The sequence below is a fragment of the Mustela erminea genome, chromosome 8, assembly GCF_009829155.1.
Source record: "Mustela erminea isolate mMusErm1 chromosome 8, mMusErm1.Pri, whole genome shotgun sequence".
Taxonomy (NCBI): Eukaryota; Metazoa; Chordata; class Mammalia; order Carnivora; family Mustelidae; genus Mustela; species Mustela erminea.
Genome location: NC_045621.1, coordinates 9,384,118 through 9,403,090, shown reverse-complemented (window position 1 = coordinate 9,403,090; position 18,973 = coordinate 9,384,118). Strand labels below are relative to the sequence as shown.

The 18,973-nt window shown below is 41.2% G+C and overlaps 2 protein-coding genes across 4 annotated transcripts in view; one reads left to right on the top strand and one right to left on the bottom strand.

Annotated features, from left to right (window-relative positions):
- Nucleotides 1-4,836, bottom strand: part of HSPE1 (heat shock protein family E (Hsp10) member 1) — a 43,942-nt gene extending 39,106 nt beyond the window's left edge. Inside the window, exons 1-4 of one of the 2 annotated variants that reach the window (XM_032354302.1) lie at nucleotides 4,695-4,836; nucleotides 3,933-4,097; nucleotides 2,739-2,828; nucleotides 2,325-2,495 (exon numbers count right to left, since the gene is read on the bottom strand). In XM_032354302.1, coding sequence (XP_032210193.1) covers nucleotides 2,445-2,495; nucleotides 2,739-2,828; nucleotides 3,933-4,097; nucleotides 4,695-4,697 — 309 coding nt within the window. In that variant the 5' untranslated portion in view covers nucleotides 4,698-4,836 and the 3' untranslated portion in view covers nucleotides 2,325-2,444. Of the gene's footprint in view, nucleotides 1-2,324; nucleotides 2,496-2,738; nucleotides 2,829-3,932; nucleotides 4,098-4,694 lie in introns of those variants that run through there. The other variant, XM_032354303.1, reaches the window with a different exon arrangement.
- Nucleotides 4,837-5,026: 190 nt separating this feature from the next.
- On the top strand, nucleotides 5,027-15,322 carry HSPD1 (heat shock protein family D (Hsp60) member 1). Of its 2 annotated transcripts, none has more exons than XM_032354297.1 (12): nucleotides 5,027-5,134; nucleotides 6,272-6,447; nucleotides 7,691-7,943; nucleotides 9,750-9,832; nucleotides 10,371-10,466; nucleotides 10,846-10,939; nucleotides 11,204-11,372; nucleotides 12,742-12,841; nucleotides 13,403-13,648; nucleotides 14,031-14,205; nucleotides 14,504-14,682; nucleotides 14,776-15,322. In XM_032354297.1, the coding sequence occupies exons 2-12, from the start codon at nucleotides 6,274-6,276 to the stop codon at nucleotides 14,926-14,928; spliced, it is 1,722 nt and encodes a 573-aa protein (XP_032210188.1). In that variant the 5' UTR covers nucleotides 5,027-5,134; nucleotides 6,272-6,273; the 3' UTR covers nucleotides 14,929-15,322. The 2 variants fall into 2 exon arrangements, with proteins under 2 accessions (XP_032210188.1, XP_032210187.1); XM_032354296.1 differs by lacking the exon at nucleotides 5,027-5,134 and adding an exon at nucleotides 5,239-5,353.
- Nucleotides 15,323-18,973: the final 3,651 nt, after the last annotated feature.

Below are 18,973 nucleotides of genomic sequence, written 5' to 3'. Positions count from 1 at the left end.
GAGAGCAGCAGGGAGAGGGAGAAGCAGGCTCCCTGCTGAGCAAGCAGCGCAATGTGGGACTCAATCCCAGGACCCCGGGATCATGGCCTGAGCCAAAGGCAGATGCTTAACCAACTGAGCCACCCCGGTGCTCCTAAAATTACTTCTTTAGCAATTCTTCTAGGCAAGCATTATGGGACTACTTCTATGGTACCAAAAAAAAAAGTTCCCCCATCCTTCTAATTTAGATTATAAATGGAGTCCTGAAATTTTAAATATACCAAGGATACACCAAAGTTTGGAAACTATTGTCTAAGATCTCAAAACTCATTTGCTTGGGTGTTTGAAAAACAAAATTGGGGAACATGGCCTCTGCACTGGTTGCCTAACTACAATTTACCAGCCACAGAGCCTTGAAGAAGTTTCCTCATCTGTACTCAGTCTTCTCATTGGTAAAACAGGGAAATCCATCCTTGACAAGGTTGTAAAGAGCAAAGCTGATTAGCTGTGCTTCAGGGACAACAGGCAACTGATGACCCACTAGGGTGCTGTAAATCGAGCTTTTCATCAGAATTCTCGTAACTGAGGATGACAAAGATTAAGCTTTAGTATGCCAAATGGCACTAACACATACATTAATGCAGATACACATACTTTACTGATATGGACATGACCAAAAGTTGAGACTTATTCTGTGCAATTTACAATTTTTTTTAGAGATATCATTTGAGGGCACCTGGGTGGCTCAGTGGGTTAAGCCACTGCCTTCGGCTCAGGTCATGATCTCAGGGTCCTGGGATCGAGTCCCACATCGGGCTCTCTGCTCGGCAGGGAGCCTGCTTCCTCCTCTCTCTCTGCCTGCCTCTCTGCCTACTTGTGATCTCTGTCAAATATATAAACAAATAAAATCTTAAAAAAAAAAAAGATACCATTTGAGAGAGCACAAGCAGGGGGAGCAGCAGAGGGAGAGGGAGAAGCAGCCTCCTTGTTGAACAGGGAGCCTGATGTGGGGGCTCAATCCCAAGACCCTGGGATCAATGACCTGAGCCAAGGGCTCAGACGCTTAGACAGAACCACCCATGTGCCCACCATTTACAATTTCACTTAGATTTCAATTCCACAAGACAAATACAGGTCAGACTCTAAAAGACATGATCAGGCTCATTTTTAGGTAACCAAAATTAGAAAATTTGACCAAGAATAGCTGGTCTGAAAGGCAAAGTCTAGGGGTTTGTAATTAAGTCTATAGGACTCTTTGCGTTCAAATTCTCCCCCTAGCTGCGATAGCTAAGTTAAGGTATTTGTCCAGGTCTAACTCCATTTCCTATTTGTTAAATTCAACAAATTACAAACTAGATACCAATTATTACCACTCAGGTGCTGCCCACACCTGATCTCAGTGGTTATCAACCATGATTGAAATGTCTATTGGGTGCTTAGAATTCTCTGACAAAGCAACCACAGATGACGTTTTGGACAGGAGTATCTGGAGGTAGACTGCCAAATCCCAGCTTTGCCCCTTCCTGATGTGTGTGATTATTACTCAATCTGCTTGAGTGCTTTACCTTTCTCATCTGCAAGAAGAGAACTACCATACCCTAGAGGGTTGTTCAAAGATTAAGAGAAGCCATGCATACCAAATACCCACAACAGTAGCCAGTGGACAGAAAATGCTCCTGAGGTGTTGGCTGTAATCACCATCATGCGGCACCAGGCACGTAAAAGGCATCCAACCAATGGTAGCTGTTAATCCAGCCATGGATTTTTGCAAAGTAAATTATGTAGTAATATCAAGTATTAAAAAACTAGACAACCTCACCAAGTTTTTCTAAATAGTTACAAAACAAGGTATTTAACCCTAGCTCCATAAATAAAAAACTGAACTTCAATGTAAGCTTGTTATAGATGAAGTTAAAATACTGCTTCTTTGTGGGGCTTGAAAGGTTGGGAGAGGGTGGTTGGATTATGGACATTGGAGAGGGTATGTGCTATGATGAGTACTGTGAAGTCTGTATGCCTGATGATTCAGACCTGTATCCCTGGGGCAAATACTACATTATGTGTTAAAAGCAATAATTTTTTAATAAGTACTGCTTTAAAAATGTAACTAAGAATCCCATGGCTTTGTATCAGCATCAAAATCTATAAAATAAATTCAGTGTGAAGACTGGAAAGCCTGTTTCCCAGAATTCTCTGCAGGTTACTTAAAAACATAAAATAAAAAACACTGGGGAACCCTAAAACCAGTTTAAATCACCAAATAAAGATTAACCATTCATTTATCCATTTTTATTTGCTAATGTTTTTATCAATACACTAAAACTAAATTTTAGAGACACTGGATATTATTAGTTTGGATACTATTAGTTTATTATAAAAGAGACATGAAAATTATTTACATGATGAAAGATTTCACAACTTCACTGGAATGGGCAGCTTCACTTCATGCCATTTTAATAATGATTTCAGTCCACATACTTTCCAAGAATGTCACCATCTCTAAATAAGAAATAATCCTGCAAACAGAGAAACCATTAGTTAAGAAAACTAGTAACAAATATTTAACTTTTAAAGCAAGTATTTTATTTATTTATTTGACAGAAAAAGAGCACAAGAAGAGCCGCAAAAGGTACAAAGGAGCCTGATGTGGGACTCGATCCCAGGCCCCTGGGATCATGACACGAGCCCAAAGCAGCTGCTTAACCAACCCAGCCATCCAGGCACCCCACAAATATTTAAGAAATAATAAATTTACACACCTTGTCATCTAGAACTACTTTGGTGCCTCCATATTCTGGGAGAAGAACTTTATCTCCAACTTTCACACTAACTGGTTGAATCTCTCCACCCTTAAAAAAAAAAAGGATATTTATCAGTAAAACATCTAATTTGCGAAGATTTATACCTTTTATTAACTAAATATGCTTATTCAAATCAACTGTTAAAAAAAGATTTGGGACCAAATGATATGATTTACAATATAATCACAGTTCTTCGCTCAAAAATATCACTGCAGAATTATACTTTAAAAATGCACACACAGAAGCTTAAACTAAAACCTGATTTTTAGAGTAAAGTTCAGAGTTAAAATGGCAGCGTTAACTAAAGCAAACTTTTTATTGTTAAATATTAACACAACCTCCAGACTACGTGAAATAAATCAGTTTTAAAAACCAGATACAGTGGTCATGTTTAACTTCTTCTAATACATACAAATCCAACAGGTATTTCCAGAATTTGGAACATATACTTCTACCATGATTCCATCTCCTTTAGGTCAAAGTACAGATTTAAGGAGACTGCAGCATAGTGCCCCCTCCTCAGAGCCTTCCTATTCCCGACTCCAGGTTCCCTCCTTGCTAGAACTTTCTTACAAGCAACTGGAACAATGCAATTAATGTATCTGACCCCAAAGGCACTTATTGGGTATTCAGGCTGACTTTGACATCTGAGGTTTAATCAATTAATTGGAGGAGAATGCCTGTAAGGCTAGGTCTGATCTGTTCCTTGTTCAGAAGTATATAAACTAAGGCCAAAAATGGTTAAAAGATTAGGGCAATTAATAGTGTTAGAGATTAGATCTAGAGTTTAAATTTCCTCTCAACTCGTAAAAGTACCCATGGATCATCCTTAAGTATTACTTTTTACCAAAGTTTAGAATTTGAAGAAAATGTTGGTCAAACTAGACTATCAAAGGGTTATTAATTTTTAATACTCTGCAACTCTCCACCACACAAAATAAGCAACTTCATTCGAAAGTCATTTTCCTTTAAGAGGGAGATGAGACGTGCCTGGATTATAGAATAATCCTGAAAATAACATAAAGCTGTTTAAAAGACTACTTTTTTTTTTTTTAAAGAATTTATTTTAACAGACTACTTTTAATAATCACCAAGGATTTCTTTTCTCACCTCCACCTCACATAAAAGTAGTTCCAGGTTAGGCCCATTTACCTTTCCTTTAGAGCCGGATCCAACAGCTACTACTGTTGCTTGCAACACTTTTCCTTGAGATTTTTCTGGAAGCATGATACCGCCTTTGGTTACAGTTTCAGCTGCACTCCTTTCAACTAAAACTCGGTCAAAGAGGGGAAGAAACTTTCTAAACGCCTGTCCTGCCTGTAGGAAGAGAAATGTTAAATCTGAAATAAAAGCAGTTACATGTTTACCTTCTAACCGCTACACATCAAAAAGCACGTGTGGCTTTCCAAATCAACGCCAAAACTCAGATTATTCGTGCAAGAAAACCATCTGAATATTTTGTTCTGCATTCTGCGTTTAATTTCCTATTCCGTATGTTAGGGGTCATTGTTGCTCCTCTGGTCAGCAATCAAACGAGCGTTACGGGCAACCTTAGTTTATTTCAAGGTCAAGTATTTTTCCCTCCTCAGACTTCCCTGGGAAAGTTCAACAAAAATAGTCAACCCCTGCGCCTGAAGCCGCGCTTTTCAAGGTATTACATACCCACAAAGGCCTCGCAGGAGACTCGTGTGTCCCGCGGCGCGTGCGTTCGTGTCCCCGCCCCCAGGCCCCCAGGCGTGCCGGGGACACGCGTGCAGAGCCCTTGGCGGAGAGAAGGGTCGGTGGGCCCCGGCCTCTCCAGGGTTCCTGCAGGCGCGGGTCACTCAGGGACCCGCACCCCTCCCGCTAGGCCCAAACAGAAACGTCGGGCCATCTCTGCGCCTCTCCCTGGGCTCCAGCCCACGCGGGACTCACCATGACTCCGGCCGCCGCAGTCCGGACTCCGCTCTAGAGCTGCCGCCGCTGCAAGGAGACGCGCAGTCCGACCCCGCGCCCACGTGAACGTGAGAAAAGGCCGCGCAGCGCGCAGGCGCGCTCGCTCCCGCCCCCCGCTCCTCCCCGCAGAAGAGGGCGGCCGCTCCAGCGCGCGCAGCGATTCGTCCCCAGGTCTGCGCGCCGGCCACTGACGCGAGGACGGGGAAGCGGAAGAACAGAGGAGTTCTTTCTAGGCTTTTCTAGGCCGCCTGCCGAGGTGAAAGTACTAGCTCCTCGCCCCTCTCCCGGAAATGACGCGCCTTGAACCTTGACCCACGGAGCGCGCCGCGCTTCCCGGAAAGTTCTGGAACCGAGTGCGGCCCGGGAACTAGCCTAAGCCGGCCGGAGCAGGCTGCGCCCGCGGGCCCGGCGCTGCTCGGGTAGGCGGGGGCGGAGCTAGCGCGTGGCCCGTGCCGATTGCGGGGCCCCGGCCGACGGGAAGGGGTGGGAGCCGCCCGCACACGCGGTGCGGCGGGGCGGGGGGAAAAGCGGCGGAGGGAGGGGACACGGGCTCTTTGCCGTGCGCGCGGTGCACTCTGTCCCTCACTCGTCTCCGACGGCCTGCCTCACCGTGCGCACGCTCCGCCGCTGCCCCGCAGGTACACGGCCGGCCCGCGCCGCCGCTGCGGGAGCCCGGGACCCCCGAGCCGGCCCTCTCCCCCGCTGTGGTCCCCCCCGGACTGGGTCGGCGGGCGAGAGCCAGGGCTTTTCCCCGGCGCCGCAGGCCCGGAGTGCCGGGCCAGGCCTCACGGGTCCATGTCGGTGACCATCACGTGCGGCGTGGATTGCTCGCCGGGGCAGGGCGCAGGAGGGAGGGCTTGCCCGGGACTCCGTGTGCAGTCGGGGGAGTGTATTCCCGTGGGCTTTCCGTGGCAACCCTGTCCTGGTCGACTGCAGGGCGCCGGGGAGGGTGGTCGCAGCCGCCTTTGGCCCCCCGGACAGCTCTCCACTCTTGACCTTGCTGAGGGCGTCCTAAAGGAAAGACACGTGGGGCCGGGCGGAGTGGGCCGGGCCGGAGCCCCCAGCATCGCGGCCCTGCGGGCTGCTCTGATACAGTAACCTGAGTAGATACATGAAGATACATTTCGCTAAGCAGATTTTTGCACCGTCAGGAATGTTTTTTCTCCGTTGGTCGCTCTAGTTGGTAGCCCACCCCTTTGCTGCAGACTTGGTTTTTCAGGAGGACATTTGGAGTGGATTTGCCCTCAAGGCTATATTAGCGCTGAAAGAGTAACTCGTTTGTAGCGGCCGGGGTAGGTGGCCTTGGGCAATGCGATGGTGTGCTTTGTGCTGGTGCTCTAGGGTAGGCGCGGGGACGGCCTCACGTGGGGACTTACGCAGGTAGTTGGTGTTCTGAACCTAGTTTCCGTGGCCCGGGAGCAGTGACTGGCAGAGGTCAGTCCAACTTCTAACGTTTCTTGTTCTGTTGTGGCGTATAGATGCCATGTTTGCTGTAATACACAGAGGTACTGCTAGTATTGATGTACTGCTAATCTGATTGTTTCCCCCTTCCACAGAAATGCTTCGATTACCCGCAGTCCTTCGCCAGATTAGGCCAGTGTCTAGAGCACTGGCTCCTCATCTCACTCGGGCCTATGCCAAAGATGTAAAATTTGGTGCAGATGCCCGAGCCTTAATGCTTCAAGGTGTAGACCTTTTAGCCGACGCTGTAGCCGTTACAATGGGGCCAAAGGTATTGATGTTTTTTATTCTGTTGTAATTTATAGTATTGAGTTAAGGAATAATATTTTAATGGTATCAGATAATCACACCAAGCTATTGAATAGTAAGTACTTCCGTATCCACTGTTGAGAAACCCCAATATACCCATAAGAGTTCCCAGTTACTGCTTAAACTTTTTTTTCTTTTACTTAGTACAGTGGTTTTAAAACTTAACTGTTTCTTTAAAATTTGCGGAACTTACTTTCCTATAATGTATGATGTAACTGAGTAGTAACTCATAGATGAAAGAGGATTGGCAAATAGGCAAGCGAGATGAAGTCTACCTTCCAAGTTTTAGATTTTTTCCCAGTAGTTCATACCATTGACGGAAGTATGTATTTTATCTCCTGTCATACTTCAAGTATGTGCTTGTGGGTGCTAGTTTTACTTAATGTTTTTCTGTTGTCCATTCTGTTCCAAAGCACATTTAAAAATTTCTGTTCCAAAGCACATTTACTATTTTAAGGCTCATATTTAACACGGAGAGGTTAGTGAGTGAGGGGTAACAAATAATTTGAGAAGGCCTTTGAGGGTGGTGCACAAGTGAAGCGATGATGGATTTCAGATTGACAGCTCCAATATCAAAGTGTTTTATATATATATATTGTGTACATAAAATGTATATAAAAATATGGCATGCCTCACAAGTAGAAGCTTTGGTTCAAATACAGAAGCTGCCAATGCTGTTTGCACCATAACTGAGATTTAACATGGGAGCAGCCCTCCCTGGAAGAGTGACTTACACTTCGCTTACTGCTAGTATTTTAGTAGCTACATTTTAAAGCCAGTTTTAAAGTAAATTTTCACATTACTATCAAAGGTAGCAGGCAGTGGACAAAACTTAACAATAAATTATGTGAAGAATTTATCAAATTTCATTATAACCTACTAGGGTGTTTTGGTATATCTTGTGTGGGGTTGGGGGGGGTGTTGGTGTTGTCTTTAATAGATGACATCTCTTAGTCTCTAGGATTTTTATCTTTCATAAAATCTCATGCAGTAAACACTTAGCAACAGAAGGGTCATTGTGTCTGTAAGCATTTTGTCTGAATTTGCTTTTGAAACTAATGCTGCAGATCTGATAAAAGTGACAATTTGTGTTGGGACTTTGAAGTAATTATCCTATTATTCAAAACTGCTCGTTGTGTTTTCAGCTAAATAGCACTTAAAGTATGTGTTCTGTCACATTTTTTGCTATTGTTCTCTAATTATAGGGAAGAACAGTGATTATTGAACAGAGTTGGGGAAGTCCCAAAGTAACAAAAGATGGTGTGACCGTAGCAAAGTCAATTGACTTAAAAGATAAGTACAAAAATATTGGCGCTAAACTTGTTCAAGATGTCGCCAATAACACAAATGAAGAGGCTGGGGACGGCACCACTACTGCTACAGTCTTGGCACGCTCTATTGCCAAGGAAGGCTTCGAGAAGATTAGCAAAGGTGCTAATCCTGTGGAAATCAGGAGAGGTAGGAAAGTCTTTCCATTGTCACCACAGTGTTTTGAAGTGTCTTAAAAAGTTGATTCTTGTTTCTCCTCTCTCAAAAAAAAAAAAAAATCTGAGTTTTCCTTCAGCAAATAGTGATTGGATTCTTGGCTTATGTGGTATGTGCTATGCTAGGTGTTGAGGAGGAAAACAGGACTAAGACATTACTTGTCCTTCTCTCCCCTGTGTTATGTGCTCCCTAACCCCCTTCCTGCAGCACATAAGGAAAGTTTATTGGAAGATACAGCATGTACTGTGGACCTTGAAAATAGTAAACTTTTGGGAATTAGTGTAGGGAGAGATGATACACTTGCGATATTTTACAAAGTAGGGCTAAACTAAGTCATCCGGGATGTCAATTTTTTTTTTTTTTTTTTAAGATTTTATTTATTTATTTGACAGACAGAGATCACAAGTAGTAGGCAGAGAGGCAGGCAGAGAGAGAAGCCGGGGAAGCAGGCTCCCTGCTGAGCAGACAGCCCGACGCGGGGCTCGATCCCAGCACCCTGGGATCATGACCTGAGCTGAAAGCAGAGGCTTTAACCCACTGAGCCACCCAGGCGCCCCAATTTTTTTTTACTATATATGTAAAAGCAGGGTTTTTTGTTTGTTTGTTTTTTGCTTGTTTTTATCTCTTAGGAGCACATGGTACATTACTGTCTTCATTCTGTTTATTTCTGGCTTTGGGGAACTAGGCCACAATTTAAAGATCTGCTCTTCAGCATGAGCTTCATAGTGACGTTGACTTAAGTCCTGTCACTACTGTTTTCTAGTTGAGTATTAAAACTTGGTTTTTCTATCTTGAAAGTGTAATTGCTACTTATTTCTAGGGCACATTATTGTCCAAAAGAAGACTTGAGAGTAAGAGGGGATGCTAGTAACAGTTTTGTCAGAATTGGCATCCCAGCACACCGATGTGTCAGCATTCCATTTATTTCCGTATTGGAGGTCCAAATGAATGTGTTACATTTAAAGCAGTTTCAGGGGTGCCTGGGTGGCTCAGTCGGTTAAGTGTCCAACTTTTGATTTCAGCTCAAGTCTTGATCTCAGGATCATGAGATCAAGCCCCCCTCTGGGCTCTGGGCTCTGTGCTGGGCTTTGAGCCTGCTTAAAATTCTTGGCTCTCCCTCCCATCTGCCCCCGACCCCCCACCCCCACCCCGCACTCTCTCCCTTTCTCTCCAAGTCTGATTGTAAATAACAGACAGGTGTTAACTGAGGTTATTAAGATTACTTCTCCAAGAAAATGATTGTTACTACACGCCTTTCTTTGGATTTTTTTTGAAGTTAACATTTCTCAAAGAAGGAAGAGCTAGCACTAACGCCAGCTGAACAAAACTGGGTTCTCTTAAATCCATGTTGTGATGCTGTTGACTGCTGAAACAAATACACTGCTTATAATTACATATTAAATGAGGACATTTCAGGTAATTAAAAAACCTGTAGGGGTATAACTGTCATTAAATTGAGAGAAGTGTTGGGTGACCCTGTTGCAAACATACAACATGATTGGATTGGGAATAGTTTACACAGAATGAGTTAAATGATGAGATTCTTGAAATTACACACTGTTCTTTTTCCTTAGTTCAGTTTTCAAAATAATTTTGGCCTGTGAGTTTGTATTGATCTATGCAGGTTCCTGTTTCAGTGCATGCCATGAGGAAAAGTGCTGGCACAGAAGCTTTGTATAGGCTATTAACACATTAAAACGTTTAACATGAATTGAAATTTTTACTTGACCCGGAACCATTAGAAAGTAAGTATTATAATGGCATTTATTCTTGATTCAGGTGTGATGTTAGCTGTTGATGCCGTAATTGCTGAACTTAAGAAGCAGTCTAAACCCGTGACAACCCCTGAAGAAATTGCTCAGGTAAGGATTTTTCATATTTTATAATTTGATAATCACATATCAGTGTCAGAATAATGGTACCAACCAGTCACTAACCTTGAAAGCATTTCTTAACTGCTACAGAACATTTGAAAATAATGCAGTGACCATTACTAGAGTCTCAGTGGGCTGCCACTTTAGTTCCACATGGCTGTGAGTAAAACTTGTTTCTATGGAAAATATTCTTTGGCCAATTGTCAAAAGGTGCATAATTTTTTGTCATGTTAGAATTTTGCCACTTTTTCGGGGGCGGGGGAAGCCTGCCTTTTAAAAAAAGAATAGTTGTATGTTTATTTCATACCTTTTAACAACAGTGTAGCCAAGTGATGAATTTAAAAATAATTGAAAACCGGATCAACGCTTGGTTAGAGCTATTAGACCCTATCGTCGTTGCCCATACTCGCCTCCCTGCCCCATGCCGCACCGCATCGCTTTGGAAGTTACTAGGAAAGGGAGGGGAGCTGATTGAGGATGCTGGCCTTAACCTTTTTAACTCGGAAGAGGAACTTGATTGTTTTAGGTTGCTACCATTTCTGCAAATGGAGACAAAGAAATTGGCAACATCATTTCCGATGCAATGAAAAAGGTTGGAAGAAAGGGTGTCATCACAGTAAAGGCAAGTGTTTTTAATGATAGCTTGGAAAGATTGTCTTATGATCAAAACAGTTTTCAAATACAAAAATTGAAACTATGTGTGTCATATATTTGAGTCCTTTATGCATAGTGTTAGCATTTATGTACATTAGTTACTGAGTTCTGTGTGAATTTTTAGCTTTTGCTATCAGGTATGAATTTGTTCTAACTTAAATGATACTGTCTTCTAGATCTAAAAATTCAAATACGCATTTTGGAAATTTTTGCAGAATTGGAGTTGATGCCCTACAGCATTTTCATACTTAACGCTTGTGATCAGTGGGGTGTCTTAATCTGGCCTATCATTACAATTTTTTGTGCTTCCTTACGAAGTTCATAAAACGAATTGATTTTTTTTATAGGATGGAAAAACACTAAATGATGAATTAGAAATTATTGAAGGCATGAAGTTTGATCGAGGTTACATTTCTCCATACTTTATTAATACCTCAAAAGGTAAGTCAGTAAACGAAATTTTAAAAACATAGCTTGTGTATGTCAGACTGTAAGCATTTACCAGGTCATACTTCTAAGAAAATAAGTATGTACGTATTCCAAAAGTTATGGTAAATAAGAAATGAAAGGAAAAGCATGAACTTATTAGTCACTTGAAATGTACTGAAACTATGGTTTTTAGGATTTTCATTTAAATAAACTACAGCTGTTTTCAGAATATTGTTAGCTTTTTAAGTTGGTTTGAAAGGTTCTTTGTTTTTGCAGGTCAGAAATGTGAATTCCAGGATGCCTATGTTCTCTTGAGTGAAAAGAAAATTTCTAGTGTCCAGTCCATTGTACCTGCTCTTGAAATTGCCAATGCTCACCGTAAGCCCTTGGTCATAATTGCTGAAGATGTTGATGGAGAAGCTCTGAGTACACTCGTTTTGAATAGGTAATAAGCCATGGTATTTGGTTTACATTTCCAAGTGAAAGGCAATTTTTTTGTTTTGATGTTTGAAATCTCCTTTATGTACCCCCACATTGAACCACTTTTGTTAGTATCTAGCATTGTGTGTAATACAGGTGTGGTTCATGAGCTCTAGATCCCATTATAGTGGTTTGTTCTTTTTGAATGGGTCTGTTTGAAAGTCCTTTGTATTTTGTGCAGGTTTTTCATAAAATAGTCTAAGTTTGTATGTCATGTCTCTATTTTTATTATAAATGTTTACAGTTGTTTTGAAGAAATGACTGTTTATGGGAAAATATTTTTACAATTGTAATTTTGCATAGGAAGAAGTATTTTTCAAATTTTAGATCAAAGTGTATTATCACTGTGTTATATAATCTCTTAAGGTTTTAATTAATGTTCAAATAGAGGAATTGACACATAACCTTAGATAAATTGAGGTCTATTCATTTAATTTTAAAATCTGTAATTTTTTTAAAAGATTTTATTTATTTATTTATTTGACAAAGATCACAAGTAGGCAGAGAGGCAGGCAGAGGTTGGGGGGAAGCAGGCTCCCTGCTGAGCAGAGATTCCCGATGGGGGGCTCCACCCTGGGATCATGACCTGAGCAGAAGGCAGAGGCTTTAACCCATTGAACCATCCAGGCGCCCCTGTAATGTATTAATTCTGACTTTAAGACAGGTAGGTAATGCTGTAAACAGAGTTTTAGGGTGTTATTGGGGTGCCTACCTGGCTCAGTGAGAAGAGTATAGTCATTCCAGTAGTAACTTGATTTAATACTATGTAGAACCCATAGGATAGGGGTAAATGCTCATTGGATCCCCAAATTTAGTAATTAGTAACTGTTCTGATTTTCACAGTCTATTAAAATTGTTATCACTGTGTTTAACTTAAAAGTTTTTTGTTTATATTAACATTTTTGTTCCTGGGTTGTTTAACGGGAAAGTAACCGACAATTTGTGAAGAAGGTAACTGGATATTGGCAAATACGGATGAATGGAAAGTTGCTCTTTCTTGTCTTTATGTGACCAAAAGTTGTTAGAAAGCAAAGCATGGTTTCCAGGGGCGCCTGGCTGACTCAATCAATATGTGTCTGCCTTCGGCTCACATCATAGTCCTGGGGTCCTGGGATTGACCCGTGCATTGGGCTCCCTGCTCAGCGGGGAGCCTGCTTTTCCCTCTCCCTCTGTGTCCCCCCAACTTCATGCTCTCTCTCTTTCTCTCTCTCAGTAAACGAATAAAATCTTTTTTTTTTAAATGTGGTTTTCTAAGTAATTGTAGTATTTAAAACTTAAGAACTAGACAAACATTTCTATTAAATTTAAGTCTCATTATTAATTGTTTTTAACAGGCTAAAAGTTGGTCTTCAGGTTGTGGCAGTCAAAGCTCCAGGTTTTGGTGACAATAGAAAGAACCAGCTTAAAGACATGGCTATTGCTACTGGTGGTGCAGTAAGTAAAATATATGTGACCTTGGTTTACTGAATGTTTTATACTTCCAGGCCTAAAATTTATAGGTAGAGTTTATTGTTTTCCACAGTGAGATATTACTGTCTGAACTATTTACTTTGTGTTTCTCTTGAATATCTGCGAGGTGAAGGTTGGATTAAAGAGTACTAAGGTGCCTTCTCTAACTTGCCATGAGTCTTGCCCAAGAATAGAGTTGTTTGACCACTCTGTTTTTAAGAAAACAGTAGAAAAGATACAGGACTTAGAAGATTTTAAGATCTAAGGTCTAGTCCCAGTTCCACCAAAAGTGACCTTGGAGAAGTTTGAGTTTATTCTTTCTCAAATGAAGCTGATTATATTGAGGATTAAGTGAGAGGTGGAAGTACAGTGAAAACTTGATCAAGGCTTATTTGGACTAGGAATTATCTTTATCTCACATTTCAGAAAAGTACAGTATTACAAGATGGTTCTCTCACCAGAACACTAGCATGATGTATTGTTGATAAACCTGGTATAATGAAAAACTAATCTGCAACTGATTCATTTTTAAATGTTTTTGTATAGGTTTTTGGGGAAGAAGGATTGACTCTAAATCTCGAAGATGTTCAGCCTCATGACTTAGGAAAAGTTGGAGAAGTCATTGTGACCAAAGATGATGCCATGCTCTTAAAAGGAAAAGGTGACAAGGCTCAAATTGAAAAACGTATTCAAGAAATCATTGAGCAGTTAGATATTACAACTAGTGAATATGAAAAGGAAAAGCTGAATGAACGTTTGGCAAAACTCTCAGATGGCGTAGCTGTGTTGAAGGTAAGATTGATGGCTGTAAAATGAGCTTCTTGGGTTCTGGGCCCAAGAATCATCTTGTTTCTGTGGTATTCCCTGATAGTGCCTTGTAACCAACATGTTTTGGGAAATGGAGATAGTATATACTCTTCTTCCTTAAAACCAGAATTGAATCTTAGAAGTGTTGTTGTGGAAAAGGTGTTTTGTTAATGATCACTTTAGTAGTGGACTCATGTGGGACACTGCACTCACCCCATTAGCTATTTAATCATGCAGTCGTTTTTAAACAAATAGGCAACCTTTATTACATACCTTTTTAAAATAAACCGAGTGCTGTTTAGTGACTTGCCAGTTAGCATCTTAAATGGGAGAAGCCCATACTAACTGGGATTCTTTTCATCTTTAGGTTGGTGGGACAAGTGATGTTGAAGTGAATGAAAAGAAAGACAGAGTTACAGATGCGCTCAATGCTACACGAGCTGCCGTTGAAGAAGGCATTGTTCTAGGAGGGGGTTGTGCCCTGCTTCGGTGCATTCCAGCCTTGGATTCATTAACTCCAACTAATGAAGATCAAAAAATTGGTAAAATTGCCTTACGAATGAGTTGATTTGCAGCCTCACTTTAGTCTAGTAGAATGTTGTTGCTGCCCATTAAATAGAACAATAAATAACAAAGCAGTTTCCAGAATGACAAAGATAGAAGAGCACTGATAATCAGATAATATGTGAAAGATCAGTCGTCACATCTTTTGAGGGGAATGATTTGAACTGTGAAATTTCCCAGTTGGGGTTTTCCTTTATCAGTAGTCTCACAAATAGAATTGTGTTGTAATTTTTACAAAAGAATGAAACTAAATTTGCTAAAATTTGTTATCTTTAGGTATAGAAATTATTAAGAGAACACTCAAAATTCCTGCAATGACCATTGCTAAGAATGCAGGTGTTGAAGGATCATTGATAGTTGAGAAAATTATGCAGAGTTCCCCAGAAGTTGGTTATGATGCTATGCTTGGAGATTTTGTGAATATGGTGGAAAAAGGAATCATTGATCCAACGAAGGTAAATAGTTGACCATTTTCTAAAATTTCAAGAAGTCTTGTTCATTTTTTACTAAGAAAAAAAGGTAATTATTTTATCAAACTTTTTTCTTAGGTTGTAAGAACTGCTTTATTGGATGCTGCTGGAGTGGCCTCTCTGTTAACTACAGCAGAAGTTGTAGTCACCGAAATTCCTAAAGAAGAGAAGGACCCAGCGATGGGCGGAATGGGCGGAATGGGAGGGGGTATGGGAGGCGGCATGTTCTGAGTCCTAGGATAGTGCTTTATCATTATGAATGAACTGTGAGAGGAAGCCCACGCTGTGCTCCTCACCCATAACTTCAGAGAAGTCAGTTGAAGGAAATGACTGAAGAAAAGGCTGGCTGATGTTTAAGAAAATCACTATAACCATCAGTTACTGGTTTCAGTTGACAACATATAATGGTTTACTGTTGTCATTGTCCATGCCTACAGATAATTTATTTTGTATTTTTGAATAAAAAGACATTTGTACATTCCTGATAACTGAGTGCAAGAGCCATGTACCAATGTACTGCTTTCAACTTAAATCACTGAGGCATTTTTACTACTATTCTGTTAAAATCAGGATTTTAGTGTTTGCCATCACCAGATGAAAAGTTAAGCAGCCTTTCTGTGGAGAGTAAGAATAATTGTGTACAAAGTAGAGAAATATCCAATTATGTGACAACCTTTGTGTAATAAAAATTTGTTTAAAGTTAATTGTGTTAGCTTTTCCATGATGTAGAAGTTCAGAGAAATGAAAGCCAATAGAGGAGGGGTAGGTTTTGGTACAAGCGTGTAAAAAAGTGTTCGCCTGCAGTGTTCTGCTATTTCTTTGCTAAAGACAGTTACATTACCACAAAGATAACAGAAGATTTTAAAGGTGACAACTCATTCCTGTGGAGACAGTATTTTATGTTGAGGTCTCATCATAAAGGGGCGATCTGTCATTTCTTGTGGAGGTAAAAAGGTACATCAAAGCCACGGCATAATAAGAAATAGATTCCTGGGGCACCTGGCTGGCTCAGTTGGAAGAACATAGAACTCTCCATCTTGGGTTTGTGAGTTTCAGCCCCCAATCGTGTATAGAGATTACAAGGGGGAAAAAAATGGATTTGTTAGGTGAGAAGAAGGGCAGGGTTCGTATTGTAGGCGTGTACTTCTGTGGAAAAGAGAGCTGTGCCATTCAAGCATAATGAGTAGTGGGGAAAGGCATCCTTACATGATAGGCTCAGCCTGGTGTCTTCACCTTTATTAAGAATTTAAACCACATTTCTGGCTCAGTGTACTTGGTCTTGATTAGAAATGGAAACAGAATGGAAATACGGCTTATTTTTATAATAGTACCTGGTGTGTGCATGTTGGGGGCAGAATGATTCACAAGACAGTTGCTTTCTAAGCTTACATTATAAATGGAAGGCATAAGATCTTGTGAAATGATATACAAGTTCTTGCTTTCACCTGTGCCAAAAGACCTAGTCTGCTCCTCAGTTTGGCCTTGGGGTGGCTGCCTAGACAGAGGTATAAGCTAGGCATTGAGGCAAGTGCTCTTGTGTACAAAGCTTGGACAGAACTAGAAGGAAAAAATGTCCATCACAGATCAAAAGGCAAAGTCACTTGAAATCACACCTAAAATTATCTGTCCTTTGCTTGCATTAGAAACAATGACAAGAGATTAAAGAGGACTAAATAAAGGGCATTTTAAGTGAACAAAACATGCCTAGAATGTAGTTTGGCTACAGAAGTAGCAAAAGACAAACCAGTATCAAATCTTAGAAGGTGTATGTAGTTAATTATCTTACAGGCCAAGCTAGGTGATGAGAAGAAAAGGTATGAGATGGAAAACTGGACTTCAAAAGATTATTAGAGCATGACCAGCCTAAAGAGATGAGCAGAAGAAAAGAATCAGTGCTTGTCACTACATACTAGAATTAACTAAATCTTGGATTAGGGACTCCTTACTAAATCTATACTACCCTTACTGTAAATAGGCTGTGAAAGGTTAAGTAGCTTATACAAAGTCGCAGATAATTAAGTGGTAGACATCAGATTTGAACCTGGGTTTGAAGAGCTTACACTCTTAAACCAAAGAGCCAGCCTGGAATGAATCCTTAAGCCAGGATCTAGGCAATTACAAAACCCTTTGAAAGCTGTAACCAGAGAAATCATTTAATCGAGAAATTTTATTTTCCCACTGTCACTAACCTTACAGAATGCCAATTAGGCTAGGCATTATTTCTGCCCCCCCCCCCCAAACACATGTTTCTCTAGGACAAGAGATTCTGCCATTTCAGAGTGAGTGAAAAGCCCGACTCACCTAATCACTACACAGTGAAACCCACTAGTCACTATGCCCTACCTTAATGCCAATAAGCTTTTTAGTCCCTTCTTTTCAAATAATACCACCATCAGACAAGCCTATACGTGAAGGTGGAATAGCAAAAACCAGAAGGGATCTAAGGGGAAACAAACAAACAAAAAAATCTAATAACTTAAAAACAAGATATTGTTGCCATAAACCAAGCAAGCCATAATAAAAAGGAACAATTAGAAAACATTCTTGGAAATTAAAACTATGGCCAATATAAAGTTAACAGAATGGCTGGAGAAATAGAATTGAGGAATTTAAAAAGCAGAATAAACATGGACAGTCAAATATCTTAATTACTTAGGAATGCCCGATAGACCCAGAGAATATGGAGAGGAGGAAATTAACAAATAATTCAAATTCCTCACAAGGGGCCCAGCACAATTAATTAGGACAAGGCAACAGGGCAGATGAGCATGCAATTTCAGACTACCCAGGATAAAGAGTCGATTTTAAAAGCTTCCAGAGAGGGGCGCCTGGGTAGCTCAGTTGTCAAGGGCCTGCCTTTGGTCCTGGAATCGAGCCCTGCATCGAGCTCCCTGCTCCGTGGAAAGCCTGTTTCTACCTCTCCCACTCCTCTGCTTGTGTTCCCTTTCTCACTGTGTCTGTCAAATAAATAAGTAAAATCTTTAAAAAAAAAAAAAAAAAAGAGCTTCCAGAGACCAAAAAAATGGATCCTATACAAAGGACTGGGGATAACCGTGGCATAAGACTTCTCAAGCATGGCACTGGACGCCAGAGTACGATTAAGTCAGATCTTCAAATTGGGATGAGGAGGGAGAGGACATGATCTTTCGAGTTCTATACTCAAGTGTGAATATGAAACAAGGCCATTCAGACACAGGGATTCTAAAAATTGACTTCCCACTTGCCTTTTCTGAGGAAACCACTAAAAGATTTCCTCAGCATTTTGAAAGTAAATTAAAAACAGGAGGCCAAGATTCAGGATACAGGGAGCTTCCAAAAGCAAGGTGAAGGGAAATCCTGGGATCACGACAGGGGAGCCCTAGGATGACAGCTGCACCACAGCCCAGAGAGCAACCAGCGCAGACCGCAGGACAGCGGGGTGGCAACAAGGAAGTGCACGACTGAAGACCGGACCTGAGGTGGTCGAAGCACGCTGGAACGCTGTTCTCTCATATAACCACGAAGGCAAAGCTGCCAATTGCAAGGTTGGTTCATTGAGCCCTTGATGTTCCAGTTGGCTCCTCCGGAATTACTGCCTCCTCCTTCCGTGACAAGGTGACAGATGTAGCTGCAAACCATGTCCTCAAAATCAGGAAAACACCAAGGAAAAGTTTCTCTTGGTTTCCCGAGAGAAAAACCTTACCTAGCAGTGCTATCCCATCAAACTTCCCCTAAGATTCCAATGACCCAGAAGTCACTTCAAGGAAAGTTGATAAAAATGTTGTTTTCTCTCTTCCAGTACAGAAAGCACTGACGCCAAGCTGAAGTCCACAGGTCATGGGCTCCAGAGTGTTGTACTAGATAAGGCAAAGGGCATAGGGACCAGAGCCAGATACCTGGGCATTTATATATATCCCATCGCTACTGACTGTAATTTGGGTTCTCACCTTACTTAGGGAACCTCATGGTTGACTAAGATGGATGGCTAGATCAAGGTGATATTTGTGTATTCCTGGGCTCCCTCACCAAAATTAGCATCTACATACCCTCATAGTAGCAGCTCAGTTAGATCCCAACCACTAAGTTAGATTCTGAACCCGAGAGCTTATCTATGGCATTTATAAGAACAGTGATAAATTACAGGTTCTTCTATCCGTCAAAAGAAAAGGAATATAAGCAGGGATAAAAAAAAATATTATCTGGATCTTATCTCTGCTATTTGAAAAATAATTTGTTTTTGAAAAAGTAATTATAGGGGCTCTTGGGTGTCTCAGTTGGTTAAGGGTCTGACTTCAGC

Coding starts and splice junctions, on each gene's coding strand:
- HSPD1 (XM_032354297.1), top strand. CDS start 6,274: ATGCTTCGATTACCCGCAGTCCTTCGCCAGATTAGGCCAGTGTCTAGA. Junction 10,940..11,203: donor CTTTATTAATACCTCAAAAG/GTAAGTCAGTAA, acceptor TTGTTTTTGCAG/GTCAGAAATGTGAATTCCAG. Junction 12,842..13,402: donor CTATTGCTACTGGTGGTGCA/GTAAGTAAAATA, acceptor GTTTTTGTATAG/GTTTTTGGGGAAGAAGGATT.